At 52.6% G+C, this 19,714-nt stretch overlaps 1 protein-coding gene across 1 annotated transcript in view; it reads left to right on the forward strand.

Annotated features, from left to right (window-relative positions):
• The window catches only part of DTX1 (deltex E3 ubiquitin ligase 1), a 35,139-nt gene extending 16,182 nt beyond the window's left edge, over window positions 1–18,957 (forward strand). Inside the window, exons 3-10 of the mRNA XM_081037290.1 lie at window positions 1,203–1,872; window positions 14,703–14,764; window positions 15,120–15,281; window positions 15,583–15,644; window positions 16,371–16,529; window positions 16,624–16,785; window positions 16,881–16,970; window positions 17,667–18,957. Of these exons, the coding sequence (XP_080893416.1) occupies window positions 1,203–1,872; window positions 14,703–14,764; window positions 15,120–15,281; window positions 15,583–15,644; window positions 16,371–16,529; window positions 16,624–16,785; window positions 16,881–16,970; window positions 17,667–17,891 (1,592 nt within the window). The 3' untranslated portion in view covers window positions 17,892–18,957. The remainder of the gene's footprint in view (window positions 1–1,202; window positions 1,873–14,702; window positions 14,765–15,119; window positions 15,282–15,582; window positions 15,645–16,370; window positions 16,530–16,623; window positions 16,786–16,880; window positions 16,971–17,666) is intronic.
• The last annotated feature ends 757 nt before the right edge of the window (window positions 18,958–19,714 follow it).

A 19,714-nucleotide genomic window follows, 5' to 3' on the forward strand; every position in this document is an offset into this window, starting at 1 on the left:
TGTGAAGTCCTGCAGCCCAGATGTTAGGTTATCTCTGGTTAACCCAGAGGGTCCATGGAGCCTTGCAAGCCTCAGGGAGCACCTTGAGCTTTGGGAGTCCTGGAGCAGTGGTTGGAGCAAAGCCTCAATGCCCTCGTTTTTTTAAAATGGGGACCTGAATACCGACCTGGCTGGATTATCATGCGCTTATTCTGTTTTCAAATGGGCACTCAGCATGGAGCCCTCTAAAGAGCAGTCAGCAAATGTGTGTTAACAGAAGGAGCAAATGAACCAACAGATGAATGAAAACACAACTAAGTGGATGAAGGAATGGACCAGTGCAGGGATAAGCAAAAGGCATGAAGGAATAAAACAATAATTGAGTCCAAAATGGATCAATGTCTGAGCTAATGAATGCATTCATATGTTCAACAAATATCTACTGAGCACCTCCTGGGTGCAGGGGCTGGGGATGGAACAGTGAATAAAACAAAGTCCCTGCCATGCGGCGGTGACATTCTAGTGAGAGGGGACAGACAGAAAACAAGATAGAGAGGTAAAATAGAAATGATGCCAGATGGAGAAAGCAGGCAGGGCAGGAGAGAGGGCAGTATGTGGCGGGGCGCACATTTTCATCGGCGGGTCGTCAAATGAAGGAATGACTGACTGCCTGGGTAAAGGAGAGAGCCGGGGAGCGGGAATCAATGCAGGTATGAATGAAAAGTGGGTGACTTGGCTGCAGGCATGGGTGAGGGGACTCATGAGAGAATTATTGAATGAACGCACTGGGCAATATATGACTGTGTGCGCGAAGCCAGGACCCAATGCACGAGCTAATGAAAGAATGATGGAATGAGTGAGTGAACTGAGGAAGGAAAGGTCTGCATGCCAACCGCGTGTCTGCATGGGCCTGGCCTCTGGACATCTGTGTCCCACCCCAAGTGCTGACGCTGCTTCCCCTCCCTTGTCTGAAGAGCCTCCGCACCCCTTTCGCCCTCCTGCCCCCCCAGGGCCAGGGTTGACCCTGCGAGGGGAGGCGACTTGCGTGTTCTGTCCCCGGCCACGCGCCAGGCCTGCGTGGGCCTCGCATGCTGTCTGGACTCCGCCTTTGCTGGCCCTGCACCCCAGCCCCTGGCTGCTGCCCCCCCAACTTGCATACACCCCTCTGGTGCCCCCCCTGTCCCCCCCCCGCCTGTCCTGACCCCCCCACCTTGTGAGCACAGGCACCATGCGGCCCGTGCGGCGCAACTTCTACGACCCGTCGTCTGCGCCCGGCAAGGGCGTCGTGTGGGAGTGGGAGAACGACGGCGGCGCCTGGACGGCCTACGACATGGACATCTGCATCACCATCCAGAACGCCTACGAGAAGCAGCACCCGTGGCTCGACCTCTCGTCGCTCGGCTTCTGCTACCTCATCTACTTCAACAGCATGTCGCAGGTGAACCGCCAGACGCGCCGGCGCCGCCGCCTGCGCCGCCGCCTGGACCTTGCCTACCCGCTCACCGTGGGCTCCATCCCCAAGTCGCAGTCGTGGCCCGTGGGCGCCAGCTCGGGCCAGCCCTGTTCGTGCCAGCAGTGCCTGCTGGTCAACAGCACGCGCGCCGCCTCCAACGCCATCCTGGCCTCGCAGCGCCGCAAGGCGCCCCCAGCCGCCCCGCCGCCCCCTGGAGGGCCTCCGGGCTCGCTCGCCGTGCGCCCCAGCGCCACCTTCGCCGGCGCTGCGCTCTGGGCCACACCCGCCACCAGCCCCACCGAGCCCCCGCAGTCCTCCGGGGCGCCCCCGCGGAGCCCGAGCACCCTCAGCGGCGCGCCCACCCCGGGCCAGAACAACCTCAACCGGCCCGGGCCCCAGCGCGCCACCAGCGTGAGCACACGCACCTCCATCCCGCCGGGGTAAGACGGGCCCGGGAGCAGGGGTGGCTGCCCACCAGGTCTGGGAGCAAAGCATGCCAATTATCGTAACAATCATAAGCAATACCTAGAATCCATTAAATATTCACTTGGGGTCAAGTGTTAAGGTGTTCCCACTCATTTATATCCATGCAGGAGGACCCTGTGAGGTAGGTACCATCATCCCCAATTTACAGGTGAGGAAACTGCTCAGGGAGGGTTAATAACTCCCCAAGATCACAAGCGGTGGTTACCAGAGCAACAACAATTAGGGGGGGTGTTCCGTGTTTCTTATGTGCTTACCTTGATCTGCATCACTTGTTACCCCAAATGATGCTGTCATGCCCATATTACAGATGGGGAGGCTGAGGCCGTGAGAGGTGTGGTACGTACCTTCTGAGAGCCACCCAAATAGAGAGCAGGGATTGGAACTCAGACCTGTAGGATTCTAGGGTCTGTACTGTGTTGTCTTCAAATTATTTTAGAGGGTTTGTGCCCCGCCCCAGCCCATGCACATCTCACGTGGAGCCTCTAGCCACTTGTCCAGAATATTTTCCTTATAGGCCGCACCTGAATTATCACCACTACTTTGGGCTAACACTAGGGGGTTTTCAAACTGGCCGCCAGGGACCTCTGGGGTGACCTGGGATAATGGCAGGATGGGGTGGGGGATAAGGAGAAATTAGGCACATGAAAGCAGACCTCTCTCCTCTTGTTTTAACCAGAGCAGCTCTGTTTTGGAATCTCTTTTATGAATTGGCAGAATTTCCCAGTGGGATTTCATTGAGGAAGGGAACTCAGGTCATTCAAGTTCGGAAATCCCTGGGTTAAGGCCCCAAGATAGCAACGCAGTGAGCCTGTCTGCTGCCTGCCCTGGAGCCCAGACTTGGTCATTCTCAGCAAAGTACCAGGCCCTGAGATAGAGGAAATGAGAGAGGAACAAAGACCTTGACCTTGGGACAGATGAGAAGGGAAAAGACCAGGTGAGGTGTGGGTGGTAATGCCCGAGAGGAGGGACAGAGCCAGCTCTGCTGGTATCACTGTGGCATGGCTCAGGGAATCGACCATGATGACCTCAGACCAGCAAAGGTCAGATCTGGATACAATCGTTGAGGTCACCCCCAGGCCTCCCCTTTCGTCAAGGGAAACCGAGGCCTGCGAAGGGAGGGGACCTGCAGTAGGCTGACCTATCTGCCTTCTGTTCTGTTGAGAGTCTGGCTGCTTGGGTTCAAATCCCCTCTCGGTCTCTTGAGATCTGGGTGAGTCCCTCCTCTTCACTGAACCTCAGTTTCATCTGTTAAATGGGAGCAGGACTCCCCATTATGTGGAGATGCTGTGTGCCTGAATACAGCATCTACATGTCACAATAGTTCAGCAATGACGGGACTATTTTTGTTACCCAGAAGGAAGGTTCATATTGGGGGAGGGGGTCGGGGTACTGTAACTTTCCATGGGAAGCACTGTTGCAGCTGCCACCTGCCTGCCTCACCCTTCCCTTTCCCCTTCCTCTCCAGGTCATTCCTCTCAGCAGGCCCACTTGCTGGACAGGGCCTCTCAGGGAAGCACTGCAGGAGGGGCTGTCTGGGGACCCCAGGGACGGGAGTGTTCATTTCGGCTTTTTGTCGATAGTACCCTGACTCTGGCTCCCGTATGAAAAGGGAGGGCCTGGGGGCCCAGAATAACAAGAGGAGTGGGACAGCAAGCCGGAGTGGGTGTGGGATGGGGCAGAACCAGGCAGGTTCCAGAAACTTCTGCAGCAAGAATGTAAGAACCTTTTCTCTGGGGCTGTGTTCTTATAACCTACTAGAGGATGATGAAATCAGAAGGTTGTAACCGGAATTTTCTTGGAGTTGAATGGAATGGAATAGAGTAGAAAATTTTGGTCTGTATCACACATGGTAATGATAAGAATTGGTCCATCAACCTTTTGCGTCATTTCTGCATGTGTTTAATGGGTTGCCAGGTGAAATGAGTTTCTCGGTCACTGATGAAATTTGTGAAAGCCAATGTTGTAGAGCAGGCTGGGAATTACTCAGCTTTTATTGTTCAGTGTTAATTCTCTAAATATGTACAGCAAACAAGATAAACGGGATCTGACAGGGAGACAGACATAGAGCAAGTAAACGAGTAAATGAACACAATTACTGGAAAGAGAGGGAAGTGCTGGGGAGGTAAGGGGATTGGGCAGCGTGGCCCAGAAGGAATGGGGCAGTCAGGGCAGACCCCTCTGAAGAGGTAGCCAGATCCGGAGAAAGGCTGTTCCACACACAAAGAGAACAGCATGCCCAGCTTAACTGCAGTGGGGCTACAAGGACATGGCACTTTCAAGGAAAGGCTCGAAATGTGAGGAGGGCTGGAGTGTGAGGTGTCAGTGAGAAGGGGCAGGGCACCCCAGGCAGGGACACTGCAAGTGCAAAGGGCTGGAGGTAGGAAGGAATCGAGCAGATTCTGGAGACCACACAGGGGTAGAGCTGCCTTGCTGGAACAGTAGGGGCTGAAATTTTTCCCAAGTGAAGCTGCAGAGCCAGATTGGGGGCCTTAGGGGAGCCTGGGCTGGGTGCTTCCAGCAGTGGGAGGTATGGATTATGCGTGAGCTCAAGAGGGCTGCGGGGAGAAGAAAGATTTCTCCATGGGGTACTGATCATTAAACATGTCCTCTTCATACCCGCCATGTGCCCCCTGAAGTCTCTGTCACACATACACCCTCCTCCCCCAGGAGCGGTTTGTGATCCTCTCTGAGATCAGACATTGGCCTGGAAAGTGGGGGTGGTGACTGACAAGGGCTCCCTCATCCCTCCCCAGCCACGCAGACACCACCATCTTACCTCTGCCCCTCTAATGACCCTGCTCAGCCAGACAAGCCTGTGTTGAAGCCCCCAACCCTCATCTCCAAAGGACCCCCAGCTAAAAATACCCCTAACTTAGAGTGGGAGGTAGACAAAGGACCCTTGGAATCTGCTGCTGAGTGAGGGGAGTGAAAGGAAAGCAGGATGGGGGTGGCAGACCCTGTTTCCTCCAGACTGAAGCTTCCCATTGCCAAGGCAACTGAGGCCCAGGGGCCGCCAATGAAGGAAAAAGGATGGGGTCTCTGAGGAGCCAGGCAGCCAGGCTCCCCCAACCCTGCCCTGGTCCCCAACACAGCCAGAGCCCTCATGGCCCTTCCCACAGTCTCTGTCTCTGTGTTGATGGTGTCTAAATTCCCTCGTTGTAAAGGTACCAGTCACATTGGTTCGGGCCCACCCTAATGACCTCATTTTAATCACCTCTGCAAAGACCCTGTCTCCCAAGTGTCTAGGGACTGGACATTAGGACTTCAACAAGATGAGGTCTGGGGGACACAATTCAACCAGAAACAGAGTCTCTATAACTGTCCTTTCATAGTTGAGTCTCAGTCTACATTTCAGTCTGTTCATGTTTCTCTGTGTGTCTCTGTCTCTGTCTGTCTTTTGCTTCTTTCCCACCTTCCTTTTCCTTTCAGCACTTCTCTCTCCCTTCCCCTGCTCCCTTCTCTCCACCTTCTCCCTCCCCCCCTCACAGGACTCAAACAGACCAGGAGTCCAGTTCTACCTCTGTTCTTTCCTGGCTGGGTGACCTTGGGTGTACAGCTTCACCTCCTTAGCCTCAGTTTCCTCATCTGTGAAACAGGAGCTAAAAGCAACACTACTCGTGCGTGCCAGCTCAGCAGGGCTGATGGCACGCGGACGCGTGTAAAATCTCTGCCTATGTTCAGCATGGAAGGGAGGAGTGGACTCTTCAGAGAGCTCTGACTCTGTTCTCACATCCCATCCTCATCTTAGCCCTGGGTGGGCAACAGCATGGAGGCCCAGAGAGGGGCATTAACTTGCCCCAGGTCACACAGCCAGTGGGGTCAGAGTGTTTCTCTGGCCAGAGTTTTTTTCCTACTCGCCCGTGTGATGGGGCGGGGAGCCAGCTGGCAGCCTTGGTCTGAGAGACATGCAGGGGTGGGGAAAATCCGCCCTGTCTCCTGAGAGGGCAGCGTCCAGCACTTTGGAACACAGCTGTGGGGCAGACTCAGAGTTTCCAGCCCACGTGGTGGAGGGGAGAAGGGGGGAGAGCGGCAGGCCTGTTCCCATGTACTGAGCACTCACTATGTTCCAGGCTCCAGTTCACAGCTTTTACATGCATTGTCTCTCTTAATTCCCACAGAAACCCAAGGTGGCACATCCTATTATCCCCTATTTTTCATGAGTAAACTGAGGCTCCCAAAGGCTGGCACTTGTTCAAGGGCACATATTAGGACTCTGATTCAAAATCCCCCATCGGCCAAGGTTTTGGAGTATCCCAACCCCCTGCTTCCCCACTCCAAGTTTCAGGCCGTGGTCTCAGAGACCACCCTGGCCCTGGTTCCACAAGGTGTCAGGGAGCTGGGGGTGGTGGTGGTGCGTAGGCCTTCAGAGGCTGAGTTTGGGCCCTGCTTCAGCAATCTCCTCTCCCTGTGCGAGCCTTGCTGGGCTCAATGCCCTCTCTGGTCCTCAGTTTTTGCACCTGTGAAGTGGGGCTGGCAACATAGGCCATTGTCCAGCATGAGGCCAGATGTCAAAGTGGCTGCATTTTCAAGTCTGTGCCACTTACAGATGTGTAAAACGTTGCCAGCCTCATCGGTGCCGTAGAGATGCCGTTTGAGTTTTCATATGTCTGGTTCTTGGTGAGCCTGAGAACCTCTTTCCTGTTTACTGGCTACCTATAGGTCCTGCTTTTGTCAATTACTTGTTTATGTCTTTTGCTTGCCCATCTCTTGGGCTGTTTGTTGCTTCCTTATTGATCTGCCAGCACTCCTTCTGCAGTAAGGGTACTGACCCTTTACCTGTCATCTTTTCTCCAGTTTGCTGTTTCTTTTTACCTTCTTTATACCCTATGTTCGTCTGTTTTTTAATTAATTCATCCACATAGATTGAGCAACTACTGTGTACCAGGTGCTATTTGGGGCCCTGGAGATACAAAACAGACCATTGCTGCCCTCCTGGAGTTCACATTCTAGTGAGAGACAAACAATAAACAAAATAAATAAATTCTGGAATATGGTAGAGAGTAGTAACTGCTGCAGAGGAAAAAATAAAGAAAAGAAGGGGTGTAGAGAGTGAGGAGAGGGATATAATTTTTAAAGAGGTCAATAAAGGCCTGACTGAGAAGGTAACATTTGAGCAAAGATTGACGGAGGTAAAGAAGCCGTCCATTCAGAGAACTGAGGGGAGTTCCAGACAGCAGGAACAGTTTGTGCAAAGGCCCTGAGGCAGGAGTACAGCTGGTATGTTTGAGGAGGCCAGTGTGGCTGGAGAGGCTGCAGGGGGTGAATGGGGGAGAGGAGGTCAGAGATGAAATGAGGCCAGGGCTCTGAAGGCTGTGGTGAGGTCTTTGGCTTTTGCTGTGCGTGAGATGGGAGCCGGAGGGGTTGTGAGCTGGAGAGAGACTGGTGTGACTTTGGTGTGACAGGGACACTGGATATTGAGAATAGATGTAGGCGGGGCTGATGCAGGAGGCAAGAGCTGGTGGGGAGACGGGCTTTGATGTGGTGGGTGTGTTTGAATGTTTTCCTTCTTTTTTTTTCTTTTTAATTTCCAGCAGTGATTTTACGTTTTTACTTAAAAGAGTCCGTATTCTGTGTCTCCAGTTCTTTCATAGGGTATTACATCTAAATACTTCAAAAATAACAAAGTACTGAAAAATGCAACATGAAAAGTCTCACCCTCACCGTGTCCCCACCTGGCCTCTGGCCTGCCCACCCTCCCCCTTTTCCTGGCCTGAGGGGGGGGGGGTGCAGTGGCTGTACCTCGGTCTCTCTGCTCTGCTTCCCCACCGCCTCACCACAAGGTCAAACCAAACACCCCACCCCACCCCCCAGACCTGAAGCACTTCCTGCCCCAGCCAAACCACACACTCCTGTCTGCACGTGGCTGCCCCAGGCCGTGGGAACCTCCAGCCCAGCCCTCCCCTCCCTTCCCCTGCTGGGCTCCTCTGACAGCTTTGTACTGGGGAAGCCAGAAGGGGTAGGGGAAAGTGACACTTAGCCCCCAGGCCTCTGGATAAATCTGACCCCCAAATGGCAACCACCCCTCAAAATGTCTCCCTAGGGGACTTTTGCACCCTTTCATCCAGAGGAGTAGACAGAGGCAGGGGTGAGAGGTCCCATGTGACAGAGGGGAAAACAAGTCCATCAAAGCTCTGAGGCTTGTCCAGGCAAACAACAGGCTGGAATGAGAAAAGGGGAAGTGAGCAAGGCCTCCAGACAGCAGCCCTTGATGGCTGGTGGGTTTTGCTGGGTCCATGGGGCACCCAGTTCCCGGAACTGGCTGTGATGTCCTCAGCCTTCTGGGCTCTGAAGAGGGGGTGGGGGTGAGGACCTGGTTGGTCCCAGGATTGTGGGGGGCAGGGGTTCAGGTACAGGTGGAGTGGACACTGAAAGGGGATAGGTGACAGGAGCAGGCCCAGGGAGCATGGGAACCCCCCAAGCACTGCTCAACTTCCTTCTCCCCAAGACACAGTACTCTCATTTCTGCCCTCCCCTCACCCACTTGGACCGAAATGACTGAGGTCTGAGCTTCCCTAGGCCCCCAAGGAGCTCCTGGGTAAGTGCCAGGTGTCCTGAGGGCTCCTGAGGCCAATCGGGGGACCTGGAAACCATCATCAGAGAACATGACACACCTGGATGGGGGGACGGAAAGGGACAGGGAGGCCAAACATAGGAAGAAGGATGAAAACTCAGCTGCATTAAAGGGAGTATCAGAGTGGCTTCCAACTTCCCGTGGTCCTGAACTTCCTTGATGCCTGGGACAGAGGGGTGGCCCCTGATGCAGCCTGCCCAGGCCTGTGCCAACTCCAGGGTCCAGGTTACAGGCTTCAGTCCTCCTCTAGGGCACAGAGGTCTCAGAAGGCTGGCTCATCTCCAGATAGCCCCCACAGATCAGCCCAATGGGGTCATCAGCCCTGTCCCCTGTCTCAAAAACTCTAGGTCCCCATGTCAGCTCCCACTAACCAGCTGGGTGACCTTAGTGAAGTCACTTCTCCTCTCTGTGTCTCTGTCCCATCATCTGAAAAATAAATGACAAATAGACTTCCTCTCATGTGCCATCTCTGCTTGAATGGTAGTGATTTTCTAGAGTATTGTGTGGAGGAGGATTCTTTGGTTGCATTCTGGCTTAGTGGGAAGGTGTGCTGGGATTGATTGGTGATGCCTGCCTTGGGTGCTAGATAGGACGTAGTATTTCGAACATCGTAGATTTGCCATCCTTGCTCCAACCTTGTGTCTAGGGGGACATTTGGCATTAGAACAGCTGTCTCTAAGGACATCCGGCCCCCTTTGAAGAGACCACAGAGCTAGTAGACCAATTTCTTATTTGGCTCAACCCCTCCATTCAGTACATACTGAGGACCCATTTGTGCCAAGTTTCATCCTTAGTCCTAAGCTCACAGGGCTGAATCAGACACATTTCCAGAAGCTCACAATTTGGTGTAAGAGATAGGCATGCAGCCACACAACTAGAAAGCAAGACCAAAAATGTGTTTCCAGAAGAAGATAAACACAGTCCCTTAGGAATTAAAAAAAAGAGTGGATACGAATTCACGTAAGGTAGAGCAGAAAAGGCCTGAAGACAGTGACCTCTGAACCTGTCTTCAAAGGGCAGGTGTGAAATGTCTGGGTTCCCCAAAAGCTTGCCATGGAACTCCTGCCTAGAATTGGATGGGGAGCATTTCTGGGAATTTCTTCGAGAAAGTTTGCTTGGGCTGTTCCCACACGATGTCTGCTTTGCGTGCTCGCTTAGAATGAATGTTGGCAGAGAACCTTCAGGGACTAGTGGTTGCAGAGGGTGTTTCTCTGGGACTCCTGCATCCAGGATCACCTCAAACGTGTGCAAGAATGTGTGGGGACAATGTGCCCAAGCACGTGCACATGAGTCCTCCACTCGGAACCTCCTCACAAAATCCCATTTTCCTTTACTCATTTGTGCAACAAGTGTTTACTGAACATCTACTATGTGCTATATACTAGTGTTGACATCAGGTAGTTAAGGAGGGTCTCTCTGACTAGGTGGCATTGCAGCGGAGACCTGAGAGCCATTCAGCGTCTGGGGGGACAGCCTTCCAGGTGGAGGGCACAGCAAGTGCAAAGGCCTTGAAAGGGGGCCGTGCTCAGTACGTTGGAGCAACAGCAGGTGTGTCTGGACTAGAGAGAGACAGAGAGCATAGAACATGAGGTCACAGAAACAGGGAGGGCCTGGTCATGCCAAACACTTTATAATATGTATTAGGCTGTGATTGGTGCTATAACAAAAAAAAGTAAGTAAGGTAAGGGCAAAGACAGAGCCTTCTCTAGAGTAAAGTAGTAGGGAAGGTCTCTGATAAAGTGACATTGGGACCGAAGCCTGTGTTAAAGTGAGAGAGCAAGGCTTGAGACTATCTGGGGAAGAGCATGCTGGGAGAGGGATCAGCAAGTGCAATGGGGTGGGGAATGTGCCTGGCATGTTTGAGGAGCAGCGGGGAGACGGGGCGAGCTGATGTGGAAGGCTAGGGGATGAACACGGGGAAATGGAGTTCCAGGGGGAGGTACTGGCTATATCACGTAGGGTGAGGAGGTTGGGTCTACTCTGAACAAGGTGGGAACCATGGGGGAATGAGGGCAGAGGTAAACCAGGGTCTGATGCAGGGTTGGGAAAGGCAGCGGGAAGACCAACCAGCGTGGCAGCAGGACCATCTCTGCCCTCGGGTGGCCAGGCCTGGCTTCTGGTCAGAGCAGATTTCAAAGGGGCCTAAAGGATTCCTCCAAGACCCCTTGCCAGGTGGGGCTCCAAAAGGACAGAGCAGAGAGTGGAGGCCAGGCCCCCTTCCGGGAGGCCTGCGGGCAGCAGCTCCGTGTCCAGGGCAAGAGGATGTTCTCACTGACTCGGAGGAAACAGCACATCCCACATCAAAAGGGGCCTGGGTGGCTCCCACGCTCAGGCATCGTGGGAACCCTGCTGCCCTGGGTTCTCGCAGGGGGCCTGCAGATTAAGAGGGGCTGGGGACCGCCTCAGGACTGTCCGCCAGCTTGCCAATGGGTAAATAAAAAACAGCCCCACTGTCACACCCCACTAACAACCCTCTTTGCAAGAGCAAGACTGACTTTTGTAACTGAGGGTGATGGCGTGTTTAAGGGGTGCCAGAACTTGTAGGGCAGCTGCAGTGTAAATTTTCCCTTTCTGGGGTGCCCCCTGCCTCCCCTCCACCTCCCACCCCCACCTAACTCCTAGGCCAAAGGCTCAGCAAGGCCAGGGTCATGAGCTAGGTCAGACTTTGGGCATTCTGTAGACCTGGGGTAGCACACTGTTCTTACTGATCGGTAGATGCTGCCTGCAGAGCTGTGCTGAGGATTCTACTCAGCTGGAGAGTGTGCTGTGGTGGATTAGTGATGTCTGCCACAGGTAGAAGACGTGAAGTGGTGGTATGCATGCTAAATAGTTTTCTTTCCATCCATTTTACAGAGCCCTGGAGAGAAGGAGGGATGTTTTCTCAAGAGACAAAAGGGAAGGAAAGGAATGGGGAGACCTAGATATGCTGAGGACCTAACAGTGTGTCTACACTAGAAACATTTTGAAGGATAGGGCAAGGAAGAGAAGCTTGAGGTACATGCCTCTCTGCTTTTCTATAGAGTATGGGGAGGGATGAGATTAGTGTAATGATACCCCAGGAAGGTCCTGGAGATTCTGACAGACCCCAAGAAGGCTCAGATGGACACTCAGTCCCATCTCTTGGGTTCCAGCAGGCAGCTAGGAGGAGAAAATCAAGGCCTCCACTCACCCCTGTACCAAACTGAGCTTTACATGTTTTAAGGTTCATCGAACCTTCACAAGAGTCTATCCTCACTACAGATGGGGAAACTGAAATAGAGCACCTTTACTCCTCATACCTCAAATGACTAGGCCTCCCTCAGGAGCTGTGTTCTGTGACGCAACATCACCAATGTGTTTAGGGACCCTGACGTCTGCTCCAGACATCGCCCTCAGAGAGGCCTGGGTGGAATGCCCCGCCGACCTGGATTAAGCCTTTGTAAGATTAAGCCTGTGTTGCTGAGCAGCCACAGGGTGGTGGATAATTTGTGCTGTGTGTGTGTGTGTGTGTGTTTCCGGACCCACTGCAGCAGCACTGAAGCCTGCCAAGCATACCATTTGTTTGAAGATGCTTCCCAGCCAGCTCCTTGGTGCCAACTGTGCCTGCCAGGGGCAGGTGACCAGTCAGCATTGGGCAGGCTCAGTCCTTAGCAAGAGGAGCTGTCACAGCTCCTTCCTCAGCTGTCACTGCCCCCATCCCTTCCTGCACCCCTCCTGGCCCTTCAGCCTGCCCCCTGGCTTTCAGAACACCCAACCTTCATCAAAACTTACCTTCCCAAAGTTCCATGCCCATCAACAGCCAAGCACTGAAGTCATGAAGACTCAGGCAAGAGCAACATACAGATCGCAGCAGGCTTTCTCATGCAACAATTTTCGAGGTGAGCTATTGCTATCCTCATTTTACAGAGAAGGAACCTGAGGGTTACAGAGGTTAAATGACTCCAGTTTGTCACTGCAGTACTTTCATGGTTTCCTCTCCAAGGTGGAGGGGAGTCACACTGTGACTTAGTGGGCTGAGATGCAGAGAGGTGAAACCACTCATCCAAGATGACACAGAGACGGTGATGATGGTGACAAGGACGGTTAATGCTGTTAGAGTCTATTAGTTACCCGGAATGGTGCTCGGCCCTGGACTTGTAGAATTTCATTGACTCTTCACAGCAAACATAAGGAAAGTGCCGCCTTATCCCATTTTACAGAAGAAACAGGCTTATGAGAGGGGTGGTGATTTACTGGGTGTCACCCCAGCAGCAGGTTGATTAGTGGTTGAGCTGAGATACGAAAGCAGCTCTGGCTGATTCCAAAAGTCAGAGCTCTTTGAGGAGAGGGTGAAGAGGGGAAGCAGACTGCATTTTTCTAGGGCCTCTTCATTTGAAGAGCCAACAATGCCTTAGTTACAGGAACTGACATCAGTAGATTGAAGAGGGGGAGAAATGTTCATCATCAAATGTCTTGGGGAAACCTGGATTTACCATCGCTAACCATATTTCTCTTTTTTTTAATTAAAGTTTATCAGGGTGACAATTGTTAGTAAAGTTACATAGATTTCAGGTGTACAATTCTGTATTACATCATCTATAAATCCCATTGTGTGTTCACCACCCAGAGTCAGTTCTCCTTCCATCACCATATATTTGATCCCCCTTACCCTCATCTCCCTCCCCCCACCCCCCTTACCCTCTGGTAACCACTAAACTATTGTCTGTGTCTATGAGTTTTTGTTTCTCAATTGCTTGTCTTGTTCTTTTGTTGTTTTTGTTTTATATACCACATATCAGTGAAATCATATGGTTCTCTGCTTTTTCTGTCTGACTTATTTTGCTTAGCATTATACTCTCAAGATCCATCCATGTTGTCACAAATGGTCCTATATCATCTTTTCTTACCTCCGAATAGTATTCCATTGTGTATACATACCACAACTTCTTTATCCAGTCATCTATTGAAGGACATTTTGGTTGTTTCCATGTCTTGGCCACCATAAAGCTGCAGTGAACATTGGAGCACACGTGTGTTTATGGATAAATGTTTTCAGATTTTTTGGTTTAGGAAAGGAATTGCTGGATCATATGGTAATTCTATTCGTAATTTTCTGAGGAACCTCCACACTGCCTTCCATAGCAGCTGCACCAGTCTGCATTCCCACCAACAGTGTATGAGGGTTCCTTTTTCTCCACAGCCTCTCCAACACTTGTTACTATTTGTCTTGTTGATGATAGCCATTCTGACTGGGGTGAGGTGATATCTCATTGTGGTTTTTATTTGCATTTCTCTGATGATTAGTGATGTTGAGCATTTTTTCATATGGCTATTTGCCATTTGTATATCCTCTCTGGAGAAATCTCTTCAGGTCCTCTGCCCATTTTTCAATTGGGTTGTTTGTTTTTTTGTTGTTGAGTTTCATGAGTTCCTTGTATATTTTGAATATTAGCCCCTTATCGGAGGCACTGTTTGTAAAAATCTTCTCCCATTCAGTCGGTTGCCTCTTTATTTTGTTGTTGGTTTCTTTTGCTGTGCAGAAGCTTTTAAGTTTCATATAGTCCCATTCATTTATTTTAGCTTTTACTTCCCTTGCCTTTGGAGTCAAATTCATAAAATGCTCTTTGAACCCAAGGTCCATAATTTTAGTACCTATATTTTCTTCTATGCAGTTTATTGTTTCAGGTCTTATGCTTAAGTCTTAGATCCATTTTGAATTAATTTTGGTACATGCTAACCATATTTCTTTATTCAGAACTTAGAGCTTTTAATATTCTCATAGATGTGATTTTTCCAAGAGGGAGACATTGAAGCGTTTCCTAACTTATTTGATCCCGGAATTTTCTTTCGCAGAACTTTTATGGGGATTAGTGCTCCATATAGGAAATTTTGAGAGGCTGGAATGGCTGAATCACTACGAGTTGGGTTTCAGGCACAGTGGCCACTGAAAAAAAGCCTGTGGGACCCAAGTGCTCTCACTAGGGAGGAGGCCACTGTGTAATGGGGAAGAGTTGGTACTAAGACTAGGGGTCCATTCCATTATAACCGGGGTGAGGTCCTGGTCACACCCCACCTTATAATAGAACGATGTCAGAGTAGGAATCGAGTTCCCTGGGGATCATTCTATATGACGGGGACAGGCAACAAAGGGGTCAGATTATGCCCAGAAGCCATAGCCAGAAAGCAAACCAGGGTCCTCTGATCATCTGGTGTGGGGCTGGAATCCAGCTGCAGCCTCTTGTCTTCTCCCCTCAGGGTCCCCGCGCTCCCGGTGAAGAACTTGAATGGTACCGGGCCGGTTCACCCTGCCCTGGCAGGTGAGGTCCAGCCCAGGACAGGAAGGAAGGGCGGGGCCCACAAGGAGGTAGCCCCACCTGACGGCCCCGTGACCCCGCCCCTTAACGAGCTGGTGGGAGGGGCCCAGAGGAAACACTCCTACCATTGGGCCATGACACTGGGATGGGCGGAGCCCGCAGAAGGCACTCCACTGGGCTTCAACCTGGGGTGGGGATGAGCGATGGGGATGAGGGGTGGGGCCCGGATGAGCGATGGGGATGAGGGGAGTCAGTGGAAAACGCCTCACGTGTACACCCAATGATGGGAGGGCGGAGGGTGGAGGTGGGCGGGGCTGGAAGTAGACTCAACCCCTAACTGCCACGGAAACGCCCCCAGGGATGACCGGGATCTTGCTGTGCGCTGCGGGGCTGCCGGTGTGCTTGACGCGGGCCCCCAAACCCATCCTGCATCCTCCGCCCGTGAGCAAGAGTGACGTTAAGCCCGTGCCCGGCGTGCCTGGGGTGTACCGCAAGACCAAGAAAAAGCACCTCAAGAAGAGTACGCCTTCCACCCCACCCTGACCTCTGAACTGAACCCCACTAACTCTTGACCACAACCCCTCTGATCCCTTCCTCCAGTTTGTTCCTGGGACTTGGGGCCTCCCCTTCATCTCCTGATCGCACCTCCCATTTCCCCAACCCCTTCTGCCACCAACTCCGATTACATCTAACCTGCAGCAACCCCTGACACTTGACCCCTGCCAACCCCACCTCTCTGACCCCTGACCCTGTCCTAAGCCAAGTCCTTAGGGGTAGAATGCTTACCCTCAAGTGCATCCCCCCGCCCCAAATCCTTGCAGGTAAGAACCCCGAGGATGTGGTTCGAAGGTACATGCAGAAGGTGAAGAAGCCACCTGATGAGGTGAGTCCCAGGGGAGGGTAGAGGCCTGACGTGCAGAGATGGAGAGCCGCTTCTCTCCTCGCTTCCCCTCCCCTCCCCTGCCCTCCTCTCAGGAATTGCTCTCCTCCTTCTGTGTGTTACTGTCCCTTTTCACAGTTTGTGGGTTTGCCTTTTCACTTTCTTTACAGTATTTTTGATAAACAGAAGTGCTGAAGTTTAATAGAATCACATGTATCAATCTTTGGATGATGAACAGTTTTTGTATCTTATTTTCACCCATATTTTTTAAGTTTTGGTTTTTTCCCCCATCTCTAATTTTTTAAATTAGTTTCAGGTGTACAAAACAACATGCTGATTAGACATTTACACCCCTCTCAGCGATAATCCCAACAAGTCTACTACCCCTCTGCCACCGTCCACAGCTACTACAATACCATTGAGTATATTCCCTAGGCTGTACTTCACATCCCATAACTATATGTACAGAGGGTGCCAAAAAAACATATACACATTTTAAGCAAAGAAAACTATTAAAATTGTAATGCTCAATACTTGTATTCCAATAACAAAGATGAATACAAATCATGTGTATATATTTTTCAGCACACCCCAGTATACATATTTTTAATGATAGTTGATTTAAGTTTTGCTTTTGCTAGTTAGCCTTTTAATCCCTCTGGAAGGGTTGTGAGGGAGCCATATATCTGAATTTGGTCCTCAGTGTCCCTTGCGTGCCCCCCCTCCCAGGACTGCACAATTTGCATGGAACGGCTGGTCACGGCGTCCGGCTATGAGGGCGTCCTTCGTCACAAGGCTGTGCGGCCTGAGCTCGTCGGCCGCCTGGGCCGCTGTGGCCATATGTACCACCTGCTGTGCCTCGTGGCCATGTACTCCAATGGCAACAAGGTGGGCGAGGTGCAGGCAGTGGGGGGGAAGCAAGCAGGGGAGCCGGGCAGGGCCTGAACACCTGGGGACCTCACCACCAGCCTTCCCTGCCCAGGACGGCAGCCTGCAGTGCCCCACCTGCAAGGCCATCTATGGGGAGAAGACGGGGACTCAGCCACCTGGGAAGATGGAGTTCCACCTCATCCCCCACTCGCTGCCTGGCTTCGCGGACACCCAGACCATCCGCATTGTTTATGACATCCCCACAGGCATCCAGGTGAGCCCCCCGGGGACGCTAACTCCTTTGACTCTCCCAGAGGCCCCCCACACACACCTGTCTGTGGTTCACACCTCTGCTGCTCCTCCTCACAGGGTCCTGAGCACCCCAACCCAGGCAAGAAGTTCACTGCAAGAGGCTTCCCGCGCCACTGCTATCTGCCCAACAATGAGAAGGGCCGGAAGGTGGGTGCCCTCCCGTAAGGGTTCAGGGCTGTGGGTGTGGGTACCTGCCACTGTCAGCTCGGACCTGTGGTCCTCATCCCCAATCTCTGCTCTCACATTCTTCCCCACACCAGAACAGACCATCACCACCGGCGCTGCCTAGCGCTGCCAGGCACTGCCAAGGTCAAGGTCTTGACTCCATTTTACAGATTAAGAAACAAAGCCTTAGAGCAGATGACGTGCTCAAGGTCACACAGCTGTTAAGTGGTGGAGCCTGGATTTGAACCTAAGCAGTCCAGACTCTTCACCACCACACTATAGATTTTGTCTGCTTTTACTTTTTCTTTTTCGAGAGAAGCCAGAAAGCCTTACTTTCACGTGAAATCTCCAGGTTTTTTTGAATATTGCCAACGAAGTCACAAAGTGGCTATTTAATAGTGTGGGGTCCAAACCAAACACAGCTGAGGGCCATCAGTTTGAGACCCTTCCTTTACCCCAGAAGAAACAGGCAGATAACTAGGAAAGAACTTTTCCTGGAGCAGTCAGTCCAGAGAAGGAGTAGCCAAGCCCTGCAGCCACGGGGCATTCTGAGGGGCTCAGTAGGTCCTAAAGGAGCGACAAAGTGGTGGGGGTGGGAGTGAAGTGGGGGGCCAGGCTGGGTGGACCTAGGCTGTGGGCGGGGCTGCCTGTGACCCCACCCATCGCCCCACCCTCCAGGTGTTGAGGCTGCTCATCACTGCCTGGGACCGGAGGCTCATCTTCACCATCGGCACGTCCAACACCACCGGCGAGTCGGACACCGTGGTGTGGAATGAGATCCACCACAAGACCGAGTTCGGCTCCAACCTCACGGGCCACGGCTACCCGGACGCTAGCTACCTAGACAACGTGCTGGCCGAGCTCACAGCCCAGGGCGTGTCGGAGGCGGTGGCCAAGGCCTGAGGCCAAGGCTGCCCACCTTTCCTCCTGCTTTGCCCCTGGTCTGGCACACGCCTCCCTCCACCAGGTGTGTCCTGGTGGCCCCGGTTCAGGGCTGGGGAGGAGACTGCAGAAGGAGCCAGAAGCATTCCGGGGATTTGGCTGGTGGCCGTTGGCAATGTTAGGAATGATGGGAAGACAGCAGGCCAGCCGATTCCAACTCATAGCTCCCTGAGAGGGTCACAGAGAGTACCAGAAACCACAGCGACCTCCCTACCAAAAAGACAGCCTGTCCTCCACACAAACACACGTGTCCTGTTGAACACATGCACGTACACCCACGTGCCTCTACTTACTCCCAACCTGGTGGGGAAGAGACAGAAGACCCCTGTGACATTCCACGTGGATCCCATCTGTGTCTCGATCGCATCTGTATACCTTTGTCTGCCAGCAGGAAGACTCAGGTCAAGCATTAGGGACCTGCTGGGGCTCCTGGGGGGCAAGGGGCACTTGCTTGGCCAGCTCAGCCTACGCCCATCTCTGTCACCCGTCTCTGCTACACTGATGGGCAATTGGGAGCCTACGAGGTGGAAGCCCCAGATTATTGAGCACTTTTGCAAAAGAGCAGGCCAGAGAGAGCGGGACTAGAGCTATCTTATTTTGTGCTTGTGTCTCTTCATCCTTCTCCCCTCCCATCCCTAGGCCTTATGTCTGTCCCAGATAAAGGCACTGTTCTCCTTTCCTCCCCACCCCATCCTCTCCACCAAATCTCTCCCAATGTCGAGATCCAAAGGCTGGAGCTTCTGGCTTGAGGAGCAAGACGAGAAAGCCTAGCTTAGGCCAGCAGGTTTAAAAAGCAGGCCGGAAAGCAAAAGGTCCCTTTCCCTTACTCGTGGGAGTGGGCAGCAGGGTGGCTGATGGTCTTGGCCAACCAGGGGCCTGTTGCCCAGGCAACTCACCAGCTCCGCCTCTGTTGATTGGCTGCCATGGTGGAAGTCAGCCAAGATTTAAAGGGACTCCAGCAATTGCTCTTTTGAAAACCTACCAGTCCCACTGTGGGTGGAGAAATAAACGGTCTTTCTCCTCCTTCTCCTCCTTACCCAGTTTTTTTCCTGCCAAGGTGGAGGGGGGAGCGGGTGGCTCTGTTCCTGGGGGCCGTGGGCCTGCCACATCAAGGAGCACATTAACAAAATGACAACCCCAGGAGCATTGCCCCCTCAGCCTCGGGCAGCTGGAGATGCAGATGCAGGGCCCCCAGAATTCTCTTGTCCTAGGGCAGGCAAAGCGTGTGATGGAAGCAGAGGCAGACCCTTCCCGTCCTAGCCCCACAAAGGACACGGGTGAAAGTTCCATTCTCAGTGGGCACCGATGCTCAAAGTGCTCGCCAGCATAGCTACTAGGAATGAGGAACTCCGGCTGGGAGCTGAGTCTCTGGGAAAATATGGGAACAAGCTGGGAGGATACCGTGATGGGCTCCTCAGGACCTCAGAGCCCAGCCTCTGCCCTCGGGGAGAAGGGCCAGGCTCTGTTTAGGGACAGACAGGGACAGATCCCAGGATCTGCAACAAGCGTCTCATGGCCCTTGGCCACATCCCCGGGACGCTCAGGTGGCTGCGGTGGATGCTGCGGCTCCAGGCGACCCCTGCTGGCCACCCCTGGGATGGCGTCGCATCCTGCTCAACCTTCTCCCCAGCCAGATAGGTGCAGTTTGTCTCACCCTCTAGTCACACAAAATTGGAAAAGAGTCTTTGGAGGCCCTTCCGGTTCTGCCAGTTGGGTGTTCCCAAACATTTTTATCTTCTGTGATTCATTCTCAAACAAAGTCGCACCTCAAACCCTAATTTCAA

Source organism: Rhinolophus hipposideros (genome assembly GCF_964194185.1).
Source record: "Rhinolophus hipposideros genome assembly, chromosome: 24".
Classification (NCBI taxonomy): domain Eukaryota; kingdom Metazoa; phylum Chordata; class Mammalia; order Chiroptera; family Rhinolophidae; genus Rhinolophus; species Rhinolophus hipposideros.